General features: G+C 38.9%; 1 protein-coding gene across 3 annotated transcripts in view; it reads right to left on the bottom strand.

Annotated features, from left to right (window-relative positions):
* Positions 1-26,971, bottom strand: part of SLC2A9 (solute carrier family 2 member 9) — a 146,586-nt gene that overhangs the window by 95,882 nt on the left and 23,733 nt on the right. For all 3 annotated transcript variants that reach the window (XM_071808576.1, XM_071808575.1, XM_065837793.2), the window contains 3 exons: positions 16,154-16,286; positions 6,980-7,167; positions 1,350-1,460 (listed from right to left, as the gene is read on the bottom strand). In XM_071808576.1, the coding sequence (XP_071664677.1) occupies positions 1,350-1,460; positions 6,980-7,167; positions 16,154-16,286 (432 nt within the window). The remainder of the gene's footprint in view (positions 1-1,349; positions 1,461-6,979; positions 7,168-16,153; positions 16,287-26,971) is intronic.

A 26,971-nucleotide genomic window follows, 5' to 3' on the forward strand; every position in this document is an offset into this window, starting at 1 on the left:
TCTTGAACAAAGAAGCATTTCTGCAGTATCACAAAGAAGAAATTGTAAAAGGTAGAGATTTCCATACTTTACTGTTTCCACCTATTAAAAGAATGTCCCTTCAATTAAAGAACAAAAATAAGATGGTTTACCCAAAAATAGATTTGTGGAAATTTACAAAGATCAGAAGAAGAACTTAATGACCTATGAGAGTCCTTATGTCCTAGACTATAAGAAAATATACTTGATAACTGGATTTAGTTTAACATTTCATAGGTCACAAGCAGTTGCTCTGCCACTAGAAAGGATTTTTTTGCCAAAACCATTCTTCTGACATTTAAAAATGCTTGTCTGGTGTGTCCAGTATTGTGCAAATACAGTTGGTACAGAATATTATGAAGATAAGGAAAAATTCTAACAAAGAAAGAAGAGAGTATTTGCTTATTTGCAACCTTCCATTGCAAAGACCTCTCTCATTGTTTCTTACTTATTGCAGTGCAAAAAAAAAAAAAGTATTTCCTTTAGCAATTCATGGTATATTAACCTAATAAAACTCTCAGGTTTAGTTTGCTTATTTAGGGTATATATTTTACTAGTCAGCTTTTCCATTTTGAAATAGGAAAGAAAAAAAATGTGGATGGATCATTTTTTCTATTAACATCTTCCTCTACATTTAGAGTACATTTAGTACACAGCAAAGGTACACGACCTACTCAGGAGCTTTCGTGTTATGAAAGGATGCCTGTGTGCCCTCAGTGAACGAGACAGCAGAATTTAACACAACATGGGACAATCTTGTTCTAGCGAGCTGGCTTACTTCTCCAGCAAGCTGGGTTTCATTTACTCCCATATTTTTAAATGGCTGAAGAACTTTCTGTTTATAAGCTGCTATAGAAAATGTGTTATTAGACCATACCAGTAAGACATATGGCTATTTCTGTGACCCACACTGAACACAGCCAGCTGTGTGATGTCTGAGCCTTCTCCAGCAACACTGACTGCTGAGATGTGAATAAACTGCTGCCAGGTAAAGTCACTCTACCAGGTGAAATCATTTATGAGTTATCGGTCAGTATACCTTGGGCCTTGCTGTTCCTGCCTTCTTCCTCTTCACTCATACAAAGCACCTCGGGATATATCAACTTTTTATGCTCCTTTCATGCAACTAAAACTAGACAGCATCTTAGAAAAAAAAAAAACAAGCTACAAAACTGTTTTAGGATTAAGTGTAGAAATGTTTGCAATTGCTTTAGCAATCATTACACTTAATCATCAATATATTATTCTGTTGATATTTTAATCTGTATAAGGAAATAAAATCAGTAATTAATACACCAACTATGTTAATGAATTTTTATAACCATACTTACAGAAAAAACAGCAGCCAGAGTCTCAACGGCACCAGTACTTAGAGTAACATAGGGGATTGTTTCTTGATTGATCCCAGCTTCACTGAAAATGTTGTTCGTATAGTACCAGATCTGTATCAGAGAGAAGAAAACAAGTTATTAATCATTACGGCTTGAACTACAATATATCAGTATTCAGTTCAAACATCTGATCTGCCAGAGACCAGACTTGTTAAATCACTGAGCACTCCCAAATGACCGAGGGCTAGGCAGGACAACAAATGAAGGAAAGGTGCGAATTTCAGATGGATTAGTTACACAGCCCCGCTGTACTTCTGCTTGCAGACCCAGGCAGAATTACAAGCAGCTTTAACTCAATTTAGCTTAATTCACTTTAGGAGTAAATTAAAGAAACTCACGTTAAGCTTGAACAAGAGGATACAAATAGGTTTCATGTGGTTGAGCCACACTGCTAGAAAAGCAGGTTTGGGTGGCTTTACGGCATACTTCAGCAGCATGTGACAACAGGAGAGAACAGGAAAGAGATGCTGAAAGGCACTGCAGAAACCGGTCCTCTGGGGACAGAAGCTGTGAGACTTATCTCACTTGAACTGCACTGCAGTGTTGACATCTGCAGTCAAGCCATCACCCTCATCTCTCTACAATCAACAGAAAGAAAAGATGCTTTTAGAGTGAGAGTTGCCTGGTGAAAAGTAAAAAGCTGCTTTTAGGGTGAAATTAATTATAGGTTGGAAGGAGCTGTCACTAATGGACAGAAAGCCAAGGTGCACAGGGTTACTAGCTTAGAAAAAGTCATTCATATTTGGTCAGCAAAACCATATCCAGTGGTGACAACATCCAGACAGAGAATATGTAGCAGTAATACTCTAAAATAGCAAGTCTGGTAAGAATCAGAGCACCATGCACATCACAAATGAAGTTTGAAAATCACATAATATTTATGTTGGACTCAGGTGACAGCAAAGAACTAGCCAAGTATTTTGGCTGCCAAAAGCATACAAGGAGAGACTACCTTGGAAAGAGAAAAGATAACTGATTTACTAGAGAAGGGAAAAAGAACAGAACCAACTGGTTATCAGAAGACAAAAAAGAGTTCTGAATGATAACTGGTCACCTGTGATGACAAAACTGAAAGCCAGAAATAATGATGGCACCAAACAAAAAAGCAGCAATGATATTTTTTCCCATATGCTGTCCATGTCACAAGCCCTAACAGGGCAAGCACTGCTAAAGAAAAGGCTTGTCTGATGAATGGGAGTGTTTGACAGCATGAGGGAAGCCCTGCTGCCTGTCAGCATATTGTGCACATGTTGCATCTGTTCATCCAGCTACTAACCCACGAGCTTTGTAAAAACAAAAAAGTAATTCTAAATTCCCAACTAGCCCTTCAGCAAAGCTGCTTGTCGCAGACCAAAGAAGAAAATTCAACTAATTTCAAATAAAGTACCTAGGACTAAAACGTCACCTATATCACCTTACAGATAAATAGAAGCTGACTGAAGGCTTTTATGCCTACTGCTGGCACATCAGCTCTCACCAGAATAGATGCAGTGACAATAAGTGATAGCAACAAACTTCTCTATATGAAGCCATCTGCCTTGATGTAGCGTGCACTGGTGTTAACTGTGCATTTCATTGGCCTCCTGATAAAGAGCACACACTGAAACAAAACCAAGGATCAGCTCCCAGTTCCCTTTGAAATGTCTGTGCCCACTGATAAATATTTTGGGGCCCAGTACCCTGATAACCTATTCACCTCCCATACCCCGGCACAGTATATAAGGAAAACAAGGTAGCACAAAACTGACAAAAGTAATTTTTTTCTCCATACTACAGGTTACAAGATTGAAAAATTCAATGTGATAATGCTGGTATGCAGACCTATAAAGAGAAGAAAGAGGCCAAAGATTCACTTAAGCGGGCAACTGCTGAATGCAACGTGCCAAAATGTAACAACTAGAACACAAGATGTTTCAAAAGTGATTTTACAGAAGTGCATGACTGACCATTGATGGTCAGAGTGGTAGTAACACGGCTAGATTAAAAACTGGTAGAGCAAAGACAGGATGAGGTTCACTGACTTATTAGTCTCTGTAGCAGCACAAATATACATTAGGGTAAAAATTAACATGATATGCACATTTCAAAACAATAAAAGTGCATATTTTCCAGCCTGTGTATCATTAAACAAAGAAATACATTGCTCTAGGATATTACTAGGACAAACTTACTAGGCTAATGATGACTACTTTCACTTAAGTTATTTTTATAACATGGGTTTTGTTAGCTAGTGATTTCTTTAGCTAACAAAATTAGCTGATGATTGGGCTAAGGGTTTTGGAATGTGAGAGCTGTGGAAAACAGGTCAGAAGGTCCAAAACCCCAAAAACAACTGCTGTCAAGTCCAAATCAACACATGGACATCCAACTTCCAACATCCATGGCGGCTTGCTGTTGCTTCACAGGTTGAAGTAAAACGTCCCCACTTTGGTCCGTTTGTTTAACTGTATCTCTGCAGTCTGATTTCTTCGAGTTTGGAGGCAACATTTTAGCATTTTTGTCTGTAGATTACAGCTCATGAAAGTTGTTTACTTTGCTTATCATAAGTGTTTACTCCTACAAGGTCTTGGCTTAAAGCGGCATTCAGTGTATGTTATCACTGGTGTTCCCAAACCTACTCATGCCATTGACCCTTCTAGCACTGGCTCAGTTTTCCAGTTCTTTTATTTCTCAGCCAGCTCCCTACGTGCATATCTTCCCAAGAAATTTAGCTCTTCAATAGGAAAAGAAAACAACAAAAAAAAGATGGGCAACAAAGCAGATATATTGTGTCTTGCACATAGTGTACTCATTCACCCCTTCCTACACTGCCTGATGCCAGGTCTTCTCCATAACAAGTGTGAAAAGCAAAGTATGGCTTTTTGCACACTGAAAACATACATTGCTGCACGGACTCCCCACCCCCAGCATGATCCCTTGGCATTTTTTTGCCATTTGAAATACGGCCTTCTGCCTTAAGGACAGACCCAAAGAAGCCAAGGGATCCCACTTTGGGAATGACCTTCTTAAAGCAGCATGCAGTACAGTATATTTCCTGACATAAAAAAGCATAAAGTTCACCAATGAGAACTTCACTGTAGTGTCATGTCTTCTTTAGAACTGAGATACAATGGTGGCAGGTGAAGAAATTTATTATGGATGATATGTATCATGGATAAATTTTATCAGATGAAAAGATACTAACATATTTTCATTTATGTTTTTCTGTGAAGCAAGAGCCTTAAAAGGAAGCAAGTGTTCTTAGATACCAGCAGAATGATTGCAGAAGTCTGCCAGTTGGTAATTTCCCCAGAGAGCGACCTGAGACTCTCACCTGAAAGAAGTCCAGCTTTCCCATATGCCCTGCCCAGATGGTAATTGTGGAAAAGACCAGACCAACTAATAGGGCACTGCAGACAAAGCAAATGACGGGAGCTGTGAGTGAAAAGGAAGCGTCTGCAGCCAGTCAACCCTTGCTGATGCAGGCCCACATCCAGCAGGTTGGACCAGATACAGCCAGGCAAAACAAGACCTGTGTTCAGCAGTATCTGTCACACCTGTACCCACCTTCTAATCTCTGGGTTTCAGGTGACTTGGGGCAAGATCAGCCAGGAAAGCCACACAAGAGACAAGGAATTGAAACCTGGTCTCTTAATCAAGTGGTCCAGCTGTTTCCCTTGACCTCTCTTACACTTTGTTTGTTTTTACTATTAACTATTGATATTAACTATTTAAGTAATCAACTTCAGAATGGAAATTTTGTGGGAATAATTTTTTTTCATGTTTAGTGGCCTTGCACTGGAGGAGAAACAAAGTAATAGTAAAAAAAAGCTAAGGCCGGAAACAGCCAACTTGACACACAGGTTTCCGACAAAGACAGGAAAGTGCCCCCCCAGTGGCACTTTAAAACATCTCTAGCATCCATTTTGGACTGGAAATCTCTCACTTTCCCCAGTGCCCCCACTCAAGCTATGTGTGGTTTTGCTCTCCCAGAGAATACTAGACAATTTCTGTCATTTTAATAAATATCCTCAAAGCCACAATACTCTCCTCTTTCCCTTGAAAATTTAGCTGTGACCTTTTTTTTTTCTTCAGGTGTTGTGCTTCATTATTTGAGTGGTCTGTTTCTTACTAGAAGTGTCATGTTATTTCACTTAAGACATTGATAAATCTTAGAAAGACAGGATGACAAGATAATTCCATTTCTTTTCTTAAAAAAGTATCCACAGCGAGGAACAAAATAGCCTGTCATTAGCACTGAAATCCTACAATTAGAAGAAAATATCACCTATACAAACGTTTTTATAGTTTACCCCACAGTACGAAAAATATTCCAGCTCCCTCCTAGTAGTTTTTTAAAAAACTTTACAATATCAGAGTTATAATCACATTCATCTTTTGAGTGGTTTGGGGCAAATTACTTCGTATTAGGAGTTTTAAAGCTATAGAGATACCTGGAATAAGTCTGAACTAGTTAGCTGTCACTGATTAGACCTGTGGGGAAAAAAATAGCTGAAATATTCTGTAATGCAAAAGGCCCCAGTGAGAAGCTGCATTTGTTGAGCTCCTTTCAGCAGTGACAATATTGCCTTTCATATATATAAGCAATTAACATCTTTGAACTACAATGAAAACCCCTTTCACTTTGAGGCACTTCATGAAACATTTGTGTTGTCAACATAAAGCATCTAACCCAGATGTCATAAGCTGCAGCAAGGAAAGTTCTGGATGCATATACAGAAAACACTTTTCACAGTGTACGTAGTGAGAACACCTGGCACAGGCTTCTCAGGGAGGACGCAGATTCTTCAGCCTTGGAGATACTTAAAACTCAAGTGCATAAAGCTCTGAATAGCCTGAGTCATCCCTGAAGTCAGTCGTGCTCTGGGCACGGGGTTGGACCAGGTGACCTCCAAAGATCCCTTCCAATCTAAATTGACCTGTGACCTTCTCCTTGCTGATGCAATAGGCTCAGACAGATGGAAAATAAAAGGATACTTCAATATCCATTAGCCTCAGATACATTAATGGTCAACAGGACTCCTCGCTATTGACTGTTCAGTGTCCTTTTTCCTATTTTGCTCTACTTTCCAAGAAAGGTACATTGAAGCACAGTTTATTCTTCAAATTGTATGAAACAATAACAAAAAGTCAAACATCCAGTGCAACCTCTTAAAATCACTTACAGGAACTTTTGCTGACTTGAATTAACCCAAGCAGAAATGTCGACTGAAGAGACCAAGTTTACCCAACATGAACAAATATGGGGCACATCAGATCAGATCTTAACTGACCAGAAACAGAGAATGAGTATCAGCAGCTGCACACTCTTTCTTTGCTGATCTGTGCTACCATTTCATGTATTCCTTCACACATAACAAGGCTTCCCTCTCTTTTCTGTTTAAAAAAACCCAACAGATACAGCTCTTCATGGACCTCGCCACATGCTCGCATAACTAAATCATTACTAATAAGAAACAGTCAAAAATAGAAAGTCACAGAGGTTGCTGAAGGGTATAGTAGAAGCCTTGTGTTACAAAGAAAGAAAGGAGGAGACCAGGAGATGCCATGGCCTGAAGAAGGACACTTACAGCATTCAGCCCACAGAGCTGGTAGCACCCCATGGTGACAACCACGGTAATGACCTGCCATCGCAAAGCGCGGGTTCTCAGGAGCTGAAGTATCGACACTAACTTGGTGTTTCTTTGGACTCGGGACTCTGCCAAAACTTCCTCTACTTCATGAGACACATCATCTTTTCCAAGGAAGGTCTGAAATGCTATAAAGAGAGGACATGTACTTTAGGTCAGACACTTGGCACTAAGTGCATTTATAACAGACTTCTTTGATAGCAATGGAAATGTGTGATACAAACAGGGGACACACATGGGCTACAACTTCAATTATTCTTCTGCCAACAATATCATCCTGCTCTGGGTATGATTTGGCTCATCCCTGCAACTGGTCTCAGAAACTGCAACAAGAATATAAATTATCTGGAACCCTACCAGATCTCTCCTTGTATTATTTCACATATACTACAGCCTAAGGTCCAATACAGAGTCAAAACCCTGTGCAATCTGAAAAAAAAAGTTTAATACCAAAGTAGCTCTGAACATTATTTGACCTGGCTACTTTTGCAGCCTAACAATATAGTAGACTTCACTGCTGGAGATAAACTGGATAAGAGAAGTAATAACATTTAAGAATGTACATAAGTCTCGTAAAGCACGAAAAGGCAGACATTTAAAAGGAATAGCTATTACTCTTTCTATCACCTCTTTTTTTTACTAGCAAATAGACAAGAATTCACTTTGTCAAGATTATTAATATTAGCAAGAATTACCCAGAGCAGCTCAAGACTTTCTATTTGTCATTGCTGGAGACGTGGGAGTAAATTTACCTGGCAAATATAAACAAACAACCTTGTGGCCCTAGAAAAACATACGATTTAGTATTATATTATTGGACATGAATGACTGTCATATCCTTCCATTGTGAATAATAAAAGCTTTCCATCTCACACCTTCTCCAAGAGGTACTACAAACAAATATCTCCTAATGGAGGTGGTGTATCTCCACCAACGCTGTTCTACAGATAATGTATATGCTGATGATACTTCATCACAATTCCATGAACATACCCCAGGGGCTGGCTTTTTAAGAGGTGTTTAAAATGCTCATAATCTTGGAATGACTGCAGAGGAACAATTACATTACACATACCCATGCATCAAGGCTTTGCATCTCAGTAGGATGCTAACTCTAAAAACAAACCTTCGCACAGTAGGTCACTTAAAATTGCTATTTTTACTAAGTGAGTAAGTTGATTTAGTTCTCCTACGAGCCAAATCCATTTTTCTTTTATCCACAGCTTTGCACAGTACTGCCTATAAATAAATGACCTTCACATTTTTCAGTAAGTATACGTTCTTTTGCATCATGGAAAGTACTTGAATAGTTAAGAAAGCCAGAGACACTGACTAGTCATGACTAGAACACCTGGATTGCATTTAGGTTTTGAAGTTATAAAATTCAATTTTACCCAGGCGGTGAAAAGGCTGAGTAGCACTATTTCAGTGTTGTGAGGGGCAGGTCACACCAATGAACCAGAGGCCTCCCAGGGACATCCTTGTCCATCCCTTTGGTGAGTGCACAACACCGTGCACTGTCTGGCTCCCAGTCTGGTGAACTGCGAACTAACTTGAGCTCTGGGCCAGGATTTTCAGATGCAGTTAGCACTTCTACTGCATTTTAATGGGCTCTACGTGACTCTACTTAACATGAAGGATGATTTTTTAAGGGATGAACACTGACCACCTCTGGGTGTTGAGTCAATTTGTAACATTAATTTATTCTGATATCTGGTTTCCCCCGTGAGAGAAGAGAGGTCAGAATTTTTAAAGCCTTCAGAAACAGCATGAGATTTATCTTTTCACACAGGCCTTACAATCAGAAATGAGTTAACAAATTTGGACCTCAAAACCCATAATTTAGGCTGCTGAGTTCTGCCCTTGTGCCACTGCCCTCTTGTTATTAAATGACATGCTAAATGCTTGCTAAAATGAGTGTGTTGTATTTAAAGGTTACGATAGGAAACAAAATTAGAACAACGTGTGCCTATGGCACGTCACAGTCAATGTCTCATGTTTAAGTTATACTTTCCCCTGTATTATTAGAGCACTGATAAAGAAAAATTCAGATAAAGATGAGAATAACCAGATAAATATTACTGTACTCTTCCTTGAAGAGATTCTCTCAGATTTTTAAGCATCTGGTTTATCAGTGTGAATTAGGTCAGTGCACAATTTTATTTATTTTTCCTGTCCTTAGAATCCTCAGCATTCCTGTAGGGCACACAAGTCAAAAATACAGGTGCAGCCAAGTAAAAAGAAAGCAATCTGTCTTTTCTGCATAAGGGAGCTTGCTATATTTCTAGAGGCACCAGGAAGTGAAAAACTGCAATTACCAAAATTACCAAGTACAAGGCAAGAAAAATATATAGACACCTGCCTTCTCTTTCTTCCTCCTTGGTATTAGGACCAGAGATTTAGATGCCACTAGAAAACTTTGACAGATACTTAAAATTACCAAGTCAGGAAATGCTAGGAAAATGCTATGCTACATATGCATAGTTTGGAGTAGACAACACTTGGTCTTCTTGTAAAAACACATTTTCCTGCTACTCAATACATCTTCAATTTTCTTCCATTAACAGTTTTTCTGTACTGTAAGAACCACAATTTTATACATAATTAATGTGGAAATAAATTCTGCATTAGCAGGGAGATGGGAAAACTCAAAGGTCTTTCAACATGTGATGCTCAATGCTATCCATTTTATATTTTAAACCCCTGCATTACTGGCACTGAGAAGCACAGCAGTCGTTCCTCTCCCTGCTGCAATGACTCATTTCCCTCCGTGACTGGCTGCTTCTCTCTATAGGGAAGTTTTATTTCCATGTCACGCTTAAAACCACCTAAGGAGTTACAATTCCAGCAACTTTTAGATTTTTCTTTTTAATTCCCTTGGATCTGAAGGTCCTAGAGGCTCAGCTTTCAAAAGGTGGTGCACTGCCCTTATAAAAGGCAAAAGAAGTGGATGGTTCCATTCAAGGGGCACAGAGATAGGAAACCCTTCCATTTATACCAGCAGCTTTTATTCTTCTCAGCTAAGTGAAGGTGAAATATTTAAAAGTGGTTCGAATGTCTCAAAGAAATCAGGTCGGTACTGTCTTTAAAGCCAATTAGGCCTTTAAAGTAACTGAAGATGGGGACTCAAGAATCCAACTACATAGGGAATTATTAATTCTTCTTCCACTGTAGTACTTCCACAACTGTGCAAAGAAATCAGCTCTTATTGTAAAGACTGAATTAGCGTATAAATTTTGTGAAGACTTTTAAAAGGATCAAAATGTTATTGTGTGGTTTATAGAACGGAACCAGCCCTGGGCAAGAGCAGGCAGGAAAAGAGACAAGTGGTCACATGTAGTAGTTTGGACAATAGGACTTATGCCTTCAAAAAAGAAAAAAATTAAGATGTGTGAGTATTATTGTCATCTGTTTCCCACAGAAACATTCACTTTCATTTCACTGATGTTAAAGTATATTAAACTCAGTGTCTTTAACACAAAGCTTTGTGTAAGCTCTGCTTCAACAGCATCTCCTTTGGCCACTGTGGGAGGCAGAAAACTGGGCTGTACAGACGCAGTCAAGCATCTCCTGTTAATGCTGGCTGCTGTTCCGGATGGCAGCAGACATACAAGGTGCTTCACTGTTTGCAAAAAGTTCACTCAACTTCAATGCTTTTGAATGGGATCTGCAGTAATTTCCCTGTAGTAACTTCACACCAATAAAAAAATATTTTGCAAAATGAAAAAAGTTATTTTTATATACCACTAATTCTATTAGAGTGCTGAATAGCCCAAAGAATAATTTAAATGTACCTTGCTATTAATAGAAGATATTTAAATAGCTTTTTAAATCTAGCAAAATGTTAATTAACTACTAGCATGTAGCATAGCAGAGTTTAAGAATAAATCTCAAATTTGCAATTCCAATTCAGTAAATATAATGGCAAGCAAAAGGCTTTAGGCTTTTCTCATGTGTCACCTCATTCTTCTAAGTAAAGGAACATGCAGATCTTCTGTGAGTTATCATCTTCTATGAGTTTGGGATTACATCTTTACCAGTTCTTATGTCTGGTTTCACAGATATTAAATACAAAATAGGCCTGTTCAGGTTCATTTGAAGCTAATCAAGAGACAGAGACAAAACAAAATATCCACATGCCACCCTAAAATAACACAAAAATTGGTAAACCGAGTTGTATCAAAAGTTCTGTGAACCAAGTATCCTTTGTAAAAGACAAGAGGTTTAGGAAAAGCTCAAAAATACAAGACGACACATTACAATCACTCCAGCTTTTGGCAGTCAGCAACTATCTGAGATGGAGTCTCTACCATAAGCTGGAAGAACAGTAGTCGTGGTTGTCTCTTTCTTTCCCATAAGCATAGCTTATAATGCTTAGAGACATAAAAGCAGAGATAAACAAAAATAAATAATGTATGTATGTTCTTGTTGTCAGTCATAAAAACTTCATTTAAATCACTAGATTTGCAGCAATTTGTTCCTGCTATGACTTCGGCTTTAATCTCTCTCTTTTTCATGTGGACTCCAGAAGGGGCTTCATAAAAAATTAGCTACCTGCTTTTTTAAAATCAGGAACAGCCTCGCTCTTTTACCACATCAAAAGGTATCCACTTGGATCCATCTTCCTAAGTATTTAAATCTACCCTTCTTGTCATACCTGGCGCAGTGCTTATTTCATAACCATGGGAGTTTTAACGTATGACTGAACATACTAGATGAGCAGATTTTGTTAGTCACACCAACAGATGTTACTGTGACATTATATCTAAGTTATTTGACCTTTAAGAGATAACAATATTCTTGTTCTCTGGCAAGCTGGGATGCCAGCTGAATTCCAGTATTGATTTAATTGACAAGCTACTGCAGCTGCATTGAAAATTCAGGTTTCCTCCTTGTAACAGCATTCATCAAGAGAGAGCCCTCAACTCTCCAACTGAGAGTGTTTATACCCCATGTAGTTAGTCATAAAAATGGTCTGTTTTATTACACTACTACTGTTTTTATATATATTGCATCATGGCCATAGGCATGGGTCAGTGGTCCACTTAGCATGCAACTAATTGAAAACTAATGTCAAGTTCCTGTCTTATCATTCTAGAACTTGGATGGTAAATCACCTGATGTACTTGCAGCAGCAAGTTTTTCTTCCTGTTTCTATCCCTGTTACTCTTCACTCCCACTGCTCTCTAGTAACTGAATAACAATCTCCTTCCAAAGTTCTTTTCCTCAGCCACTTGAATACCCATTTCTCCTCTACTGTCTGGTGAGCATTATGAAGAAGGATTATACCTGTTAAATGCCAGGCATTTTTCTCCCTTCTTTTCTTACCAAAAGAGAATAATGTTAGTTACAGGACCTGTGAGGGGAGCTGGGATGGTTCCTCCCTCTCCCCATTGCCAAACTTTTAGCATCTGAGCAGAGCAGGTTTACAGACTGTGCTGCTGGTCCAGTCCATCGTTTTCCCCTCACAACACATAAATCAGTTCTCCCATATTCAGCAGCAAGACAGGAATATGTGAGATAGTTTAGCTCCTGTTGGTCTCAGGAAGTCAGACACAGGATTGTGACCTCCAGGAGGACAAACAGACCTCGGCTGCTAGACTTGCTTTTGGCAGCAGACAACGGCACATCAGCCATGGTGTCCCAATGGCTAATCAGCCACACATCAGTGCACCAGTGCGCACCATTTGTACTGTGAGAAAGGGGAAAGCAGGGGACCGGGTAGAACCCCGTTAATGGAGCTCAGGAGATATCGCTCATCTGAGGCCTCACTACTCCTGTGCTCATGGAGTAGCTGGTCTTGTGGTGGTGGTGTGGTTTACGTTTGCACATGAGGCCTGCCTGCTCTAACATCATAGCTTCTCTTTTCTTCATCACTTACACAACACATTTGGGTCCTTCTCCCTCTTTCAGTCTCTTATTTGCCATTTAAAGGCATTATGCTCTTTTACACCTCTGCCAAAAAGAGAATGAGGCCGCTAGTATTTCAGTAGTTAGAGTCTGGTTTTCTCCTGAGGACAGAAGAAAAGGAAGGGATGAAAGCAGAAGCAGAACTTTGTGGAAACTCAATGACCTACATTATCCCGCCAGATTTTTATTGCTCTAAAACAATTAAGAAGATTAATGTTGTCATCTCCATTTTAGAAGCTTTGACATGCATGTACATTTTAGAGTATTTTATAAAGACTAATGTAGTCATCTGCTTTAAATACAGCAGACCTTTTACAAATAACAGTTTTATATTTCTCCAACAAGATATAATCCACCGTGAAATGTATATTTGCATGAATAGCCTTGATCCGTTGGGGGAAAGAAAAAGGATTTAGTCAGAAGACAGACTTCGACATTTCTGATATTAATATGCAGATTTAACCTAGGAGGCAAATAATTCAAAAGCATTATCATTAAAATGGAGAATACCACTTCATCATTATATGGCTCACAAGCAGTAGGTTTTTTTAATAACCCACAAACTCCTCTGGTCTCGCAGAGATGGTCTCTCAGACTTTCCCTCCTCCATTTTTGTAGATAATGCTAACATCCAGATGATTTTTCTTGATTATTGATTCACAGTTATTCACCCTCTTATTTTGTGAATTCCCCTCTACTCGCATTCATTATTCCACTGTATTACTCCAGATATCTGACGCTTGGATTTCTCCAAGTGCTCTGGAGTGGGGAAAAGGGTTCCAAACCCCCTGCACTGGGCTAACATCACCGGTGTCCTCTGCCCAGTCCTTGCATGGATCAGCCAAACTCCTTCCCCACCTGCACCCATGCTGAACAGAGATCCAAAGATACTAACACTTGCAAATCTACATTAGGAGAGGGGGGATTACAAAGCATGTGCAATGGTAAGAAAATTGCTTGTGTTCCTAACGTGCTTTGTAATAAGGCATGTAGATACTGTACAGCACAGAAGTAAGGCAGCATATCACATCATCTTGTACAGGTAGATTTTATGGATCATTAACTTCAAAATTATGTTTAAAAACCATCCTTACCTATTTTGCAGCTGATATCCTACAGACTACTTTGTTTGTGCAACAGGGTGGCCAATTCTGGAAGCAGGGGTGCTTGACAGGCAAGGACTGAGAGGGAAATTCAGGGGATATTTACACCTCACTGCCCTACAGTCATTTGCAAATCTCAGTCTAGAAACAGCAGTACCTGTTTTGAAAGCTCTGTTGACTACACTCCAAATAAGTTTCCCTCTGTAATACAATGTATATCGGTATTAATTTTTTATTTTAGAATTGATAAAGTCCAAAAGCTTCTATTGACAAGCAGTTACTTTGAGAAGTTTTTTATTTTGGCCTCTTCTTTTTTTTCTCAGAGTGTCTAAATTAATAGTTTTTAGGGTGGTTCCTGAAAGCTACTTTCTTGTAATCAGCAAGCCAGTTGCTACAGCTCGTTTCCATTCAATTACCAAATAAGGTGTAACTTTGTTCTCCTGATGTCTTCTACTGCAAAATCCAACTCTAATGCTTCTAGATCAGCTTTCATATCATTTTAGAACATGTACACTAAAGCATCCCAGACTGCAGCTGGCCCATAACCAGCAACAGTAAATGGTGTGAATTTCAAGGCAGGTGGTGTTATTTTACAGCCAATTTTTTACAATTTTTAAAATCTACCTATGTGAGGCCCAGATTAACTGTCAGTGGGGAAGTTTCCAGGTTCTGTGGCAGTATTTCCAAGAGATCCCTACAACAAGTGTGACATTACACAACAGCATTGCAGATACAGTCCTTTTTGCCAGCCATAGCTCCGGAAATACATTTACAATTTTCTCAGGTAGAAATGAGCCAGTTTAAACCTGGCACCCAAAGGTGTTTCTTCCCAGCCCAGCTGTGTTGCTGCAGAAGTTCCTACCCAAGGGCCAGCCCCAAGGTGCTCAGACCACAGCTGGCAAGCAAGCCCCTTCCTTTGCCATCCCTGGAAAAGCTGTTCTCTACCTCACCAAATCTCTGGTGATTCTGTAAAGCTAAAGTACTCTCCCCAAAGCCTGTTTCTGTTTGCTATCTTTTTTTTTTTGTTTTAAACACTCTACTGGAGCTTTAAACACTTGACTCCAACATTAAACTGAGACAACATGAGAGTCTCTTCATTAGTGCGCCATTTCTATTTCAGGGTACTGATCAGAATAAAAAAGGACAGTTTTTCATTTCACAGTAGAAGAAACACGATAGACTAAGTTGCATTAATTTAATGCTAAAAGATTATTAAATTTAAGTTTCAGGGACTGATTCACAATTTGCAAGTAATTTTGTAAGCAACTAGTTAGTGACTAAAAACATTAAGGGTTATATTCAAATAAAGTTTTCAGGAATAATTTTTAAAGCAGTTATGTTCTGCAAACATTTTGGTATTATAGTCAGATTCTTTCCATCTTTGTACACCTCTATTTTTAGCATGTCCCTATAATAAGTAAAAGCAAATTTTCAACATTCTCTCAGCCTTAACATTATGATATATTGGAACTTACAACTGACCATAGCAATATTACTGGGGCAGAGTATACAGCAGCTATCATCACACAAGCAAATTATTTTATACATACAACCTAAAGTAAGAACAAATTATTCTGGTCTGTGTCTGTGAAACTGCAGCAAGCAATATGGAAGCACTGAAAAATTTCAGTTAAATAAGTGTATGGTGCTTTTATTGGATATACAAAGCTTATTGAGTTACAGAAACATATGGTCAAACGCAGTGACTACTGAACAAAACCCAGCAACAGAATTAGTGTTTTTGCTAACCAAACTGCAAAGACTGTAGATAAGGGAGAGTCATGAAGATTGAAACCACGTTTCCCTCTCAAATGAACCCTGCGGATAGTGACTGATGTACAACAGCAGAATGATTTGGTCAGGTTTGTACTACCATGCATAATGCTATATAGGTTAGTCAGTTGGAGAATTTAATTTATTAAAAAAAAAAATCTAAGCAAGAGTTACATTTATACACACACAGACAAAAAATATGAAAGAAAAATAATTGCGAAGAGAATCTTTCCTACTGGAATATTCTGATTTTACTGATACCACAATTACTTCCAGCCTGCATCCCTACAATACACATCCTTTGTTGCAAGAAAGTAACACACCATACCTTTTTCTGCCTTACTCTTGTTATGTTTCTCAAGTAGGAGGTAACGAGGACTTTCAGGGAGAAAAGGCAGAATCACAACTTGTATCAATGAAGGAACAATGATCGCTCCAAACAAGTAAGGCCATCGAGACTCCTGCAAAGCAATGCAAACATAAGTCAGTAATATTCTCTCATAGATACTTGGAAGAAAAATAGCTGTGTGATGGGAATTGCTGTAACTTTTCATTGTTCAATGTGTTGTGTCAGTGAGCAGAGTGATGTCTTCTGCCTGACCTTAGTACGCAGTCTGAACACTTCCCTCTCCGATCACCTTACTCAAGGGCCCAAGAAGACAACACAAGCCATCAGCTGACTGAGCATGGAAAGAGAGAGGCAGGGAAGCTGGAAAACAGCAATATATAACATGTTTTTCCCTTCCTTCTCTGTCAACAACTATACATGTAAAAATGTTATATATACTCAAATATATATTCTACAAGTCATCCCTACTCACAGTAGTATCACTCGTTACTTTTAAACAACAGTACAACACTATTTTCATATAGTTACCTATACCAGCATGTTGTCTCTTAGTCTAATCTAACTGATCTCAAAAAAACAACAACAAAGAACCCCATTTGGTTCAATCCTCTAATTGTCATAGTATGGGTAAAATCCTGATAACTCTTCAGCTAATCTAGAGTTCAGCACAGTTTTGTGGTTCTTGGTGAAATGCAGGCAGTGACCATTTCACAGCTGCTGGGAATGAATCAGCTCGGGCTGAGTTCTCACCAAAAGCCTCTTCTACTTGGAAAAACACAGTATTTGCCTTACAGGTACAAGTAACACACAGTCATGCAGTTTTCATTTCCATCAAGAACAGAGGACATGTACAGTTCAACACAATTTAAGACAGTGATATAATTTAACAACATACAAGATACTTGGCTAACCAGAGGGAGGTTATCTTTATGAACATTTTCTCTTGCAACCATTGATTTCACCACTTAATCTGGTTTCCACGCTAATTTAAGTATAAAAAAGGTGTTTCACCTGTCCTCCTGCCCAAAATTATAGAAAATCTCAAATCAGAAGAGACCCATAAGGATCATCAAGTCCAACTCCCTGCTCCTCATAGGACTACCTGAAACTAAACCGTATGAGTAAGAGCATTGTCCAGATGCTCCTTGAGCTCTGACAGGCTTGGTGCTGTGACAACTGGGGAAACTGTTCCAGTGATCAACCACACTATCAGTGAATCACAGGACCTTAAAGACATCCTTTGGTTCTATGGTAGTGTAACTAAGAATTATACATTACACTGTTTCCCACTCTGAATTAGCTAACCACGCTCAGATGTTCAAATGAAACACTGATCATTTTGTTCCCAAGTCCGTAAAACAGGAAGTACTTTTTCTATTGCATTGCAAGTAACCTGCTAGAAGTCTCCAGCAAGCACCTGAAACACAAGAGCCATCTGCAGGATTTCCACCAATGCAAAGCACAGATGACTCCTCTCTGGTAAGTCCCCTATACAGAAGCCAGGCAGTTTTTACCTGCCAGAGCCCAATTGTGGCGTAGGTGAAGAGCACAAGGTGCTGCACTATCCAACACAATTTACAGGAATCTCTTCAACCACTAGCAGATTTCAACTTGACTTTGACAAGATACAACTTGACTTTGATAATTTTCTTTAAAATCAACTGAAACTAAGTTGTCAACATCCTCATTCATTATTTAAAACCAGCTACAGAGGGAGACCTGAGCAAAGGTCTTTCAGGAAGAGGCTTGGAAAGGCAGTATGGAGAGTTCTTCTTGCTCTCTGGGCTTACTCTCTATACAGGACACTTTCAAGTAGCTGAGGGAGAAAGGTGTCAGCAGTATTATTTTCTCCTGCAAAATGGCCCTCACTCTGTTCCTGTTCTTAAGATGCCTTCTGTTCCAATTGAATGGCAAGATGAAATTTTTTAGTAGTTTTCTCCAAGTTCAGCATTCATCTATTTAATTCAATGTTTTCTAATTTGAGACTTGGTTCTTAATTGAAAAGCCTGCTAAGGCTTCAGTGGGCCTGCTGTTCAGGCATCACGTCTAGCACATTTTCAAAAGCTTGGCTAGATCAAAGACAGCTTGTGCTGCATCTGGCTGACTGGGCTCCAAGAGAAACTGGGGGGTTGGATCCTGTCCCTCCATCAGAATGAATCCACCCATTCAGAGCTCACATTTCCCTAAAGGGAACTGGAGAAATTTCATTTCAACATCATTTTACACAGTAAAATCAAAAGTCAAAAGCACCCAAACTACTTCCTGCTGATAGTTTGTATATCACATTCTCTCACTTCAGCAATGCAACTGCCAAAGTACAATGTACTGCACGGTATATGATAGTAATCCAAGCCCAGAACTCCAACTGGAGTCTGAGATAACTTAATAACTCTCAGGCATGTGCCCTTTAAGTGACAGGGTTTTTTGTTTGTTGACTGTTGTTGTTTGTGTTTTATTTGGTTGGTTTTGTTTGTTTGTTATTTTCTAAATCTCCTGGCATGGGAAAACAACTTGAAAAAGGGGTTTTTCAACCAATTCAAAACTCAAGGTTATGATTCTTACTAAGAGCCTCAATTACCATGAGGGCTTCTAGATCCTATTTCTTAATTTCAATTTTTTTTTTAATGCAGCAGAGTGGAGAACTTTACGTAACATAGGAGAATTGAGAGCAGTTAACAATCTGCAGAAAAATGAGCTTCAGTCTTATTTTAAAAATTAGAAAATTAAACATAGATTAAGACTTTTAGAAAAATTAATAAATCGCATGAACAAAATAGGTACCTGCTTTTAAAGAATAACTTAAGAAAACAGGTGGTATAGCTGATCGGTCTTATTCTATTGGAGCAGACATTTCTTTCACACAAAGTCATTAAAAAATTCATTGTCTTATTTAATCTCTATCATTATATCCCATAATATAAATACATTTGCTGTGTACCATATAAAAAAGTTTATAGGATGTTAGAACTTTTTACAACACTTCTAGATGAAAATCTTATATTCTTGATCAGCACATTGTATTTCTTGTAGGTATTTTCCACAATGCCAAAGACACCTTCTCAAGAAAAAAAAGCCACTTCTCTATATTGTTGTTATTAACATTCTGCCAATCCATGGAGAAATACTTGGAATAAGTTTTCACCCCTTTTAAAGCCTCCCATAGCATATCGTTTTTCAGTCGGTCACATTTCTCTCAAATAACTCTTCCGAAAGTGTTATTTTGAAACAGCTATGAACCAGACTGAACTTCTGAACTTCATCTTCACGTTAAAAAACACACCTTGACAATATAATAAAAAGCCCTCTATTTTCACTGCATAAGACACTGAGCTTCCTCTATGAAAAATTTCTGGTTTACTTTTTATTACACTAACTTTTAAAACTTCAAGGTAAAAAAATACTAAATATGCTCCAACTTGCCACTCCTGGAAAGAGTGGATCAGTAAGTCATCGAAATCAATGGCAACATCTCCATTCATTTCAAAAGGATTCAGATGATGTCTATTCAATGCTATACAACAAGTGTTCTATTTGCTTTTCTCTTCATTTACATTATTCATGTTCAAATTCTTCATCCCACTACCGAAAAGAAACAGGAGGACTAAAATTAGTTTAAAAGGTCCATTAAAAAAAAAAAAGCTACATTTGTTGGTCTGAAAGTATAAAATACAAATTGCTGAAAATCAAGTTGAATTAGACCCTACGAAGAGAAGGAAAGGATAAAGAGAAAAGAGCGATTCCTCAACTTCTTTAGGAGGGCATAGGACAGGATACAAACTTGGACAATGCTCAGAAGCCATAACAAGGTAAAGGCAGAAGACAGCGTAGGCTTCACTTAGAAGACACATCAGCATTTCACCTCAGCTGTCATCAGTAAGGAGAAGCACACAGGCGCTACTGAGAGAAATGAAAGCAGCCACATCCCATTTTATCTCAGGAAAAACTTAAAAGAGCATTAAATATTTTAATTACAGGGGACCTGACTCAACACCTGCTCAGAATCACTACAAATAACATGTCAAGACAGTAAGATTTTAATTTTGAACTGTCACATTATGGATATTTGCTTAGGCTGGAGCGTGAAAAACCCAACCTTGATCTATTTACAAAAGACAGTTAAATAGTAGAGTGATTTTGACAGCTACAGACTCATTCAAAGGTTGATGTAATAAAGTGCAAAACTGCAAAAATACAAGGCAGGGGGTGCAAGAAATGTACAAAGCATGACATGAATTTACCAACTCTAAATTAGACAAGATCAAGTACTGCTGGAATACAGTAAAGCAAAGGTTACCATGTCAGTGAATAATCAGCTAAAATGCAGAAAATGGAACTTACTTTAACAATTAAAAGGTGGAAAGAAACTGGCATGGGGAAATGTCAACAGGCACTGCTGAGAGCTGAACTACTGGTCCGTATTAAGTTCAAAGACTTCTTTAAGCAGGGTTACATGTAATATTTTCACTAATTAGGAACATTTTGATAAAATTTGAAAACTCTTTCCACATAGAAAAGGCTAAGAATATGCATATATATATATATAAAAAATTTAAAAGGGAGAACTGAATCGTTGACAGGGTCATACAGAGAGGTAGGAAGAAGTGCTGTACTGCCCTGTACATAGGCACTCCTTTTTGGAGAGATCTACTGAGGCCAATTAACTATTCCAGTATGAGATGAATAACATGATCAAAAAGACAGAGTAAGGCTGCCATGGGCTCTGCTCTCTCTCTAAATTTTATTTATTTACAAAGCATAATCTGGAGATGCATCCCAGTGTCCCATTCCCAACTGAGTATCAACCAGTACACCACAGTCAGGCTCCTTGTTTGCTCTCTGCCCTGAGTTTGCTTTTCTCTGCTGTGGAGACCCCCACATTCCGTTGAGCATCCCTGACCCCAGGTGCCCCAGGGCATGTTTCCCACATCTCTGCCTCCTGCCTCTTCCAGAGCCACAGGGGAAATTCCTGCACCCAGACACCTCCTGGGAAGCCACCTGCACACAGGGTGACATGGGGCACTGCCCAGAGGATCAAAATACTCTCCCTTTTTCTCATTCAGTGTACAGGATGAACTGTGATCTCTCAGCGACTGGGTTTTTTTACCTGTCACTATCCCAAACTCCTTTAAATATTAGTTCTGGAATTAATTCCTTAGGGGTGTGGAGTTATGATATGTTTACTACAGCACTGAATGCCTTACAAACAGTAATTATTTTTTTTGTATAGAGCCCTTCTCATGTAAAGCACCATATTTTACCCCTTTTACATGTGGAGAACAGAGAGACAAAGGCCTATTGCACCCAATGCAAGACACTAAAGAAGTCCAGGAACTAGTGATTTGTCAGTCTCTTCTTTTTCAAGTTCCTAGAAAGAAGCAAGAACACATTTAAAACTTTAGTCTGGCAAAATATAATCACAAGCATACAGCCAAAAAGAGTTACACCTAGTATAATTGCTAAATGTCCTGAAGTATCTTGCCTTGCCTCCAGCTGCAGGCCCAGGAGTATATGGGTCCCTGGGGCTTTCTGTGTCTCATCTGTCAGTCCCACAGAGATAACCAAGGTACCCTAGAGCATCAAAATTATACTATATACTTCTGTTCAAGTAATTGTATCTTATCCTCTTTAGTAGAGATTTGACACAAAAACTTCATATCAGAAATATTCCATTTGCCCCACAAAATAATCAAATCCTTGCTCAAAACAGACTGAGTAGACTCACTTGGGTGTGCAAAGACGAGGAGACTGCAGAAGTCAAGCATTTTTCTCTTAATCTATTACTGTGTCACAGAAAACACTCCTAAATGTAAAGAACAACCTCACAGGCTTGGGGCCAAGGACAGAAAAAGCATTAAGATAGAACTGATTTATTTGCATTATTGCATTATCTTTTTCTTCTTTGAGGCAAGGGTAGGGCACAGTGGAAATGACCATGAGGTAGCTGAGAAATTAGTATTTCTTCTGTATCTCAGGCTTCAGACCAGCTACTCACCTGAGGTGCAGACAGCTACCTTCCTCCTACCTTCCTCATGCCCCGTCAAACCCTGCTCTGCCACCTCCTCTGCTGCAGATCAGGACACTAACCTCCCCGTCTAACAGCTGCATCTCTTTTGGATACGATCTTCTCATTACATGACCATTCCTGCAACCCACTTTTGTCAAAATATATTTTAATAACAGAGTTATGAATTGCTTGCCTTCTCATTTAAAACAAAGGCAACCCAGATAGTACATATATTTCAACTCTGTTCTGCACCCACATGGGTATTTATTTGTATAGGTCACTACTGCAGACACAGCTCTGACAAGAAGATTACTTAAGTCTCAGTGTCTTCCCAGGTATTAAACAGTACCTCAAGTTACCAGACTTAAGGCTGTACAATCCCAATCTAAAATTCACAGAAGTGACTGGAAGATTTTTGTTACTGAGTAAACCACCTTTAGATCAGGACTTAAAACAGCCTTGAAAGTGGTTGGTGTCCAAATTCCATAGCGTTCTGCGCATTGAATTGCACATTAGACCATGTTGTACATATTGAGAGGGAGAATTAAAGTGTCTTTTAGAAGTTCCCAAGATGCTCTTTGGTCCAACATCTTATTGGAGTAGTAACTAGCTTTTTACTGAATACCTGAATGGCATCATTTGTCTTCATTGCTTATTCACTTCTGAGAAATGTAAACATTTCTGCGAAAATCAATGTGAAATGGTGAGCTTTCAAATGGGATTATTATTAGCAGCCAGCATATATACTTGAGCTTCTTTAGAAAGAAATATTAGAGGTATACTGGAGCTATGCAAAATTTCTGACAAAACTTCCTTTCAGCTATGCATGTAGACTCAGGTTAATTTCCACAAATGATAAAATATCAAACAGTGCACTAAAATAATTGAAGTGGATAAGATTCAGTTCCTCAAACATAAGCATATAATATCATTCTGATGTCCTAGGGTACCTCAGATGTCCCTGTGGGACTGGTGGATGTGACACACACACAACTCCAGAGACCCGCGTCCTCCTGGGGCTGCAGTGGGAGGTGAAGCAAAATGTTTTGAATCATCACAAACAGGACACTACGAGAACTTGAGTGATTCTGGAACATGCTAAACTAGTGGATGCTTTTGTCCTACTCTAACAGAAGCTGCAAACACCTTTTTGTATTCTGTAAAGAGCACGCACCCACGAGGCACAAGCTGCTTTCATTTCCAAGATGCTTCATGTGGTGACAAGAGTTCACTCGTGTTAAGTCATCCTGTCTCTTATTGCCACAAGAGCTCTTGGTTCTATATTCTGAAATATATTCTCACTTGTATCTTGAAAGATGAATATATTTAACTATAGTCACTATCATGGCTCAAGGGGAAGATAAACATACAGAACAAAAGAGCTCTCAGAAAAATATGAGGAAACAGGTTGATTCACACTTTGTGTTACCATGCCGATGTGTAAGATTAAAGAGCATCTCCAACGGATCATTTTGTCTTTGGTGTCCACCTGCAGGCTGCAGGTCCCCAGAGCAATTCTGAATTGATTTATTTTCTCATCTATAATTTACTGACAGCTTTTAAGGAATCCTTGAATCTCAGTCAAGAGTCTTAGGAAGAAGGATCAGTAAAAAAAAAAAAAAAAAAAAAGAGAGAAACAAGGGAAAAAAAGACAATAAAAAATGAAGATTTGACAAGTAAAATCAAAGCTTAGTTTTCCGAACAGCCTTCAGCTGCACAAGCTGTACAACTACCTGTTCCATCACTGTCTGTTCCAGTGCAAGTGAGAGAGTTCTTTTAAAAAGAAGTTGGTAAAGTAAAACGAAAAATTCCTATATAAACTTTCCTAAATGCACAGCTATCTATCACTTCAAGTATATGATTTTAAGAGGTCTTGCAAAAAAAAAAAATTAGAATTTGATGTTGCATCTACAGAAGTTCTTAGTTTGATTTAAATTAAAATTTAAAAAAAAAATCACAACTATTCCTTGGCAAGGTTCACTTGGATAAAGAAGAGTTAACTTGAAAGGGACTCATCACAGAGATTTTGTACCTTACTGGAGATATAGTATAGCGTCTATGAAGTTCATTAGTCCTTTCCCAAATTTAGTTCATTTTGCTGTAGAAGCTGATATTTATATCAATAGTAGAATATCTTTGCTAAAATAATCAGTTGTAGGGGAAGGACAGCTTGGCCAGTATCACCATGTGTCACAGACTTTTTTTGCAGCTAACTAGTTTTTTCGAAACAGGTAATATCCAGCCAGATATACATTAAAACTTCTCAAATTCCTCAAAAAAGTGGAATGTAAAAGTGTAATTCATGTTGCTTCAATGACAAAGACAACACCCAATAAATAAAGTTTGTAACCATAACCAAAAAAGGAAATCTAGACAAAGCATATCATTTAAAGACAAATTCTGAGTCCTCTCTCATGTACTTTGTTTTGTATTAGTTCAAGTATTAACCCAGCACAGGGTTATCCATAAGAGCTGCTGAGCCTTAACTCAGACTTTTCTCTTCAAGAAGCCACTTCCTAACTCTGATCATTGCTGCTTCCTCCTGTATCCTGTATTCTCAATTACACTCTTTTTAAAGCAGGATGACCAAAACCACCTGCAACCCTCAAGAGATGGACATATCAGGAATTTTACAGTTTTTCTGTTTCCTCTACTGTTGTTTGTTTTTTGGTTTGGTTTGGTTTGGTTTTTTTGGGGGGGAGGTGTTTGTTTTGTTTGCTCGTTTCTTGTTTGTTTGGTTTTTCTTGTTTGTTTGTTTTGTTTGTTTTCTAAAAACACCTACAGCAGCAATAGGGATTATTCAGAAAGTGTTGCACTAAGAAGTCTTAGGACACAAGTAAAGCAAAGTTTTTAGGATGACATACTATCCACTATGAAATAGTGCAACATAGTTAGATAAGCTTGTAGGCAACACGACATAGAAACACTTGAAATGGATAAAACACAGTTCTTGAAGTAAACAAAATCTATTTCTCCACTGGTCTACCTATGGTAAACAGCTGTTCTGGTCAGAGAAGCAGTTGGAGCAGCTACTGGGGCCAACTCTGAGTACACCAACTACAGCTTGACAAAACCTGACACACCATGGGAAAAGGGGCTCCAAGCACAAGTCTGACGAAAAAATGGCAAAAAGCACCAATTCCAGTTTTAGGTGTGCTGAATACACATGCAAAGATTTTTTTTTTAGGTGTGCTGAATACACATGCAAAGATTTTTTTCTCCCCTTTCTCATATCTATACACTTACAAGACGTTACTACCCTAAGTAGTAACAGAGGACAGGACATTACAAAGTAGTACCTAAAGTAGTAAACCAAAGTAGTAACATGGAGCAGGACACTACATGCAGGAGGAACCGGATGAGTCAGTTACAGAGAGATACCTCAGATACATGGAATATGCCAGAATCAGGCCAGATAATACTCCCCCAATACAGTAAGTGTAAATTTGAACTTTCACAACTGAAGTTGACAATGAACTGGCCTTTGCTTTGCAGGGTGCAATCTGCCAGGAAAACGGGCTGGGTAATTAAATTGCAGAATCACAGAAACAGAGAGAACGGAAACACCTGAAGGGCTCTGTCTGAAGAAGTAACAGGTCTGAAACAGTTCTTCCTTATCTTAATATCGAGATTTTTCCTTCAGTCAGATGTATGGAAAGCTGCACATGCTATACAATCAAAACCACCCTAAATTAAATAATCTTACAGGCAGTAGCAATGACTCAGTGCCCACATTACAGCAGACAACATGACTGCACTCCTGTGGGCCAGCACTAAGTTGTCATCTATAGTTGCCATGGCTTCCCGAAGGATTCAGGGCTCTGGCTTATAGAAGTCTAAAACAAGACATCAGTACGTGGAAACAAGCACAAATCTCTCAGCAGTCAGGGTGGTGGAGAGGAGGACACCAGCACATAAAGTGGTCTTCATAAATAAAAGATTGCTGAAAAATCACTTTGGGGCTGCTTAACCTCCTTGACACAATAACCTACAGCGTACAATAATCATCTGCCCCCTCTCCTAACTCCTATTCTGAATCCTAGTCACTAACCTCCTCATCCTAACATGAGTGGGGAGCCAACCCGTACAACACCCGTTCATCATTATCGGCCAACTAGCCTCCCTCACCTACTTCATCATCCTCCTCATCCTCTTCCCTGCTATCGGAGCCCTAGAAAACAAACTACTCAACTACTAAACTCTAATAGTTTATAAAAACATCGGTCTTGTAAACCGAAGAATGAAGGCCATCCCTCTTCTTAAGAGTTTCTCATCCTAATCAGAAAAGAGGGAATTAAACCCTCACCTCCAGCTCCCAAAGCTGATATTCTGCATTAAACTATCTTCTGATACCCGTACCTCCCTACCCCCTACACCGTCTGAATCGCATCCCGAGACAGCCCTCAACCAACCTGTAACACCATAAACAATGTAAGCAGGACTTTCTGAATTGCCTCAAGTAACACTCAGTGCTTCAGAGGTATTTTTATCACACATCCACATTTAAAGGAACGCTGTTGTGTTCCATAACAGAGGGAACTATCAATTAGGTTGTTAATAAAGGCTTGTAATGCTATGTCCCACAGCCTACAGAAATACCTTGCTTTCCTGTGGAAAGACACAGTTTGGTCAGTTCCTCTCCATTCCCTCTATTTACTTGGCCACACGAGCAATGGTGCTGTCATCTCCTCTTACAAGACAGACCCTTGGCTGTGCCTGCAGCCCTCCCCATGTCCACTCCTGTTCTAGTCTCTCTTCCAGTGAGATGTCCACCTCAATCTTTGTCCCTCCTT

Source organism: Patagioenas fasciata, chromosome 4 (genome assembly GCF_037038585.1).
Source record: "Patagioenas fasciata isolate bPatFas1 chromosome 4, bPatFas1.hap1, whole genome shotgun sequence".
In the NCBI taxonomy this organism is placed as follows: domain Eukaryota; kingdom Metazoa; phylum Chordata; class Aves; order Columbiformes; family Columbidae; genus Patagioenas; species Patagioenas fasciata.